Source organism: Zootoca vivipara, chromosome 13 (genome assembly GCF_963506605.1).
Source record: "Zootoca vivipara chromosome 13, rZooViv1.1, whole genome shotgun sequence".
Classification (NCBI taxonomy): Eukaryota; Metazoa; Chordata; class Lepidosauria; order Squamata; family Lacertidae; genus Zootoca; species Zootoca vivipara.
In genome coordinates this window covers 29,072,807-29,075,901 of record NC_083288.1, presented here as the reverse complement: position 1 = coordinate 29,075,901, position 3,095 = coordinate 29,072,807, and the positions used below count along the sequence as shown (strand labels likewise).

Here is a 3,095-nt window from a genome sequence, read left to right as displayed (position 1 = left end):
CTGTCTATCAGTGCAAAGTCTTTTGAGTACTGTTTCTAGAAAAACCCAATATAATTACTGTTGCATCATCTCACAAAAACAATAACTTTATTTTTAAGAACATACTGTGCTTTGTTTATGGGTTCTTTCTGATGCTTTCCCATCATGTTAGCTGTTTGTTAGTTTGGTGGTAGAATTAGCACAAATAGCAATGGCATTAATCACCCAAGCTATTACTTTGCCAAGTTATCCCTTTTTAAAAGGGATTTTCCCTTATGCTGAATAGGCTTCCTCGCGAGAAAAGGGAAAACTTGGCAGCTATGCTTCTAAGGGAGTGTGGATTACCCCTTAGGTATCTAAATGTTGCATCAGAAATATGATTAGCAATGTTAATCTTGCATGTGATGTCTTAAATGTCATGCTCCCAGTGGCACTATTACTTCACATAAAGAAATATTTAATGGGGCTGCTAGCTTTGACTGGAAAGGATTTCTACAAGGACATAAAACTAGTTATCATCAGACATCAGGCTGATAGCAGACAATTGGCTGTAAGTTATAGAAAGGGGAATTAAATGAACAAATGAAAACCAGGAAACAAAATAGAAATGAAAATAGATATGAAGGTAAATATTTCATTTCATCTTCCCACCTTCCTACAGCTAATATTTTTTTGACAACAAACAACTGTATACTCTGATTATAAATTGATTGATTCTTAAATGATTATTAAAGGGAGCATGGAAATTTGATGGCCTAAGTTTCCACTTTGCATGGTTTTGGCATGAGTCAAAGAATCTGTGTAAAAAGTCACGCTCTGGTAGTATTGCTCATAGGTCAAGTTGGGAAAGATAAACTGAGAGCTGTCTATGGAGTGTCGGATGCAATGTTGCAGGCTGGGCACATGTGGTGGTAATGTCCAATAGTGACAATATTCATTTATATCTTCCCAAAAAAAATCGCAACAATTTTAATGTAGATTATTCATCCAGAGCTTACACTGGCACCACTGTCAATTTTCCCAGTAATTTACAGGTGATTTACAAACAGATCATTTCCCCCTTAAAAGTTGCTGCTAAGTTAGGAATGATTTGCCATTGGTGCTCCCATTCTCATTTTATATCAGCTGGCTGGTGTAATGAAGTGTGGCACTTTGTTGTGAGGGAACAGCAGGCACACCATCTATGACTGTACAGGGGAATATCTAGAGCTGTTTGGTAGCCCCTTTTGCTGAATAGGAATAGCCCCTTTTGACCTCCCGATTTGCAACTCAGATTTTGGAGACATTTAGTTCAAGTGTAGGATCCCTAATGGTGCTAAGTTTACCTGAAAACATGTTTTTAGGAATTTTGTACTATTTGACACATATCAAATAGGAGCAATCATAACAGTATGCCATAAAGAAGGGTGTCATGGCCCATATGGAATCCTGGACAGAAACTCCACTTCCCAGACCCCTTCAATGGTGTATCCTTGAATTAAAAAGCCAATGCAAGGCCTTATCTGTCCAAAGTTTTGATGAATACTACGAGACAGGTGAAAAACCTGCAGACTGGCCAATTTGTCTGAAGTTCAAAATCCCTCCTCACCACAGCTGCTGCTCCCACCACAGTTTTCCATAATTTTTAAAAGGACTGAATTCAGGCAACAGTCAATCTTCTCCATTTGGGTAGGAGGGAGGGAAGGGTAGGAGGGAGGGAGGGAGGGAGGGAGGGAGGGATGTAATACAGAGAATATGGATCAATCTTGATCATTAATTCAACTTAATAGAATTCATTTGTTTAGGAAAGTAACATCAGAGATATGGACATGAAGAACCAGTCGGTTACTATGGAATTTATACTGGTTGGTCTGATCAGCTCCCCAGAACTCCAGACATTTCTCTTTGGTTTATTCACATTCATCTATGCTATTGCTTTAGGCAGTAATTTCCTCCTAATCTTTACCATATACTCTTGCCAAAAACTCCACTCTCCCATGTATTTCCTGCTTGTTAACCTGTCCTTAGTGAACGTGTTCTCCATCTCTGTTACAATTCCTAAATTGCTTCAGAATCTTTGGACCCATACGAATAGCATCTCCTTTTATGGTTGCATCACACAGGTGTATCTGTTCATATGGGCTTTGGGTACAGAGCTTTTACTTCTGTCATTTATGGCTTTTGACCGCTATGCTGCTATTTGCCATCCTCTGCAGTACACAGTCATTATGAGGAAGGAAGTATGTGTTGGAATAGCAAGTGGAGTGTGGGTTGCTGGAATGTTCAACTCTGCTGTTCATGCTGGACTCATGCTGAAGCTCTCCTTTTGCAGCTCTAACATCATCAACCATTTCTTCTGTGATGTTCCTCCACTTTTAAAGCTCTCCTGCTCTGACACTAGTCTGAATGAGACTATGGCTGTTGCGGCAGATGTGGTTTTTGGGATTTGTAGCTGTGGGTTGACCCTAGCATCATACTCATTTATCATAAGAAGTATCCTCAAAATTCGTTCCACTGAAGGCAAGAAAAAGGCTTTCTCCACATGCTCCTCGCATCTCATTGTAGTCAGTTTTTACTTCTCCTCAGTCATCTACACATATATCAGGCCCACCTCTGACTACTCTCTAGACCGAGACAAATTTGTTTCTCTCCTTTATACAGTGGTAACCCCAATTGTTAACCCAGTCGTATATTCACTGAGAAACAAAGATTTCAAAGATGCATTCAAGAAAATTACTGGAAGAGGAAGGCTGCTTCAAATTCCTCAAGGTTGATTGATCTACGTATATTTCTTATAAATACTATTGGAAAACTGGAATCAGTAAACTGATTACTTCATGCACAGTCAAATATGCTCCAGTTCTTCAGAACTCGATTGCAGAACTTATGATTTAGGCTTTCATGATTCTCTCTCTAATAGATAATAGATTTCATTAAAAATACATAAAAGTTAACACTAAATTCTTCCTTTTCACCACTAGAATGGTTTTTGAAGAGGAAATGATGTGATTTCATAGAGGAGTCCTTCATAAGTGCTTTAACAAGCAATGATATTACTGTAGAAGTTGGTTTTTCCATCATGTCATAGCTAAAAACCTGTAGCTATATTTACCGTGTTCCTTCTCAAGTAGGGCAGC

General features: G+C 38.8%; 1 protein-coding gene across 1 annotated transcript; it reads left to right on the top strand.

The window, feature by feature from the left end:
* Positions 1-1,781: 1,781 nt before the first annotated feature.
* On the top strand, positions 1,782-2,732 carry LOC118094724 (olfactory receptor 13A1-like). Its single transcript, XM_035135333.2, has one exon. The coding sequence runs from the start codon at positions 1,782-1,784 to the stop codon at positions 2,730-2,732; it is 951 nt and encodes a 316-aa protein (XP_034991224.2).
* The last annotated feature ends 363 nt before the right edge of the window (positions 2,733-3,095 follow it).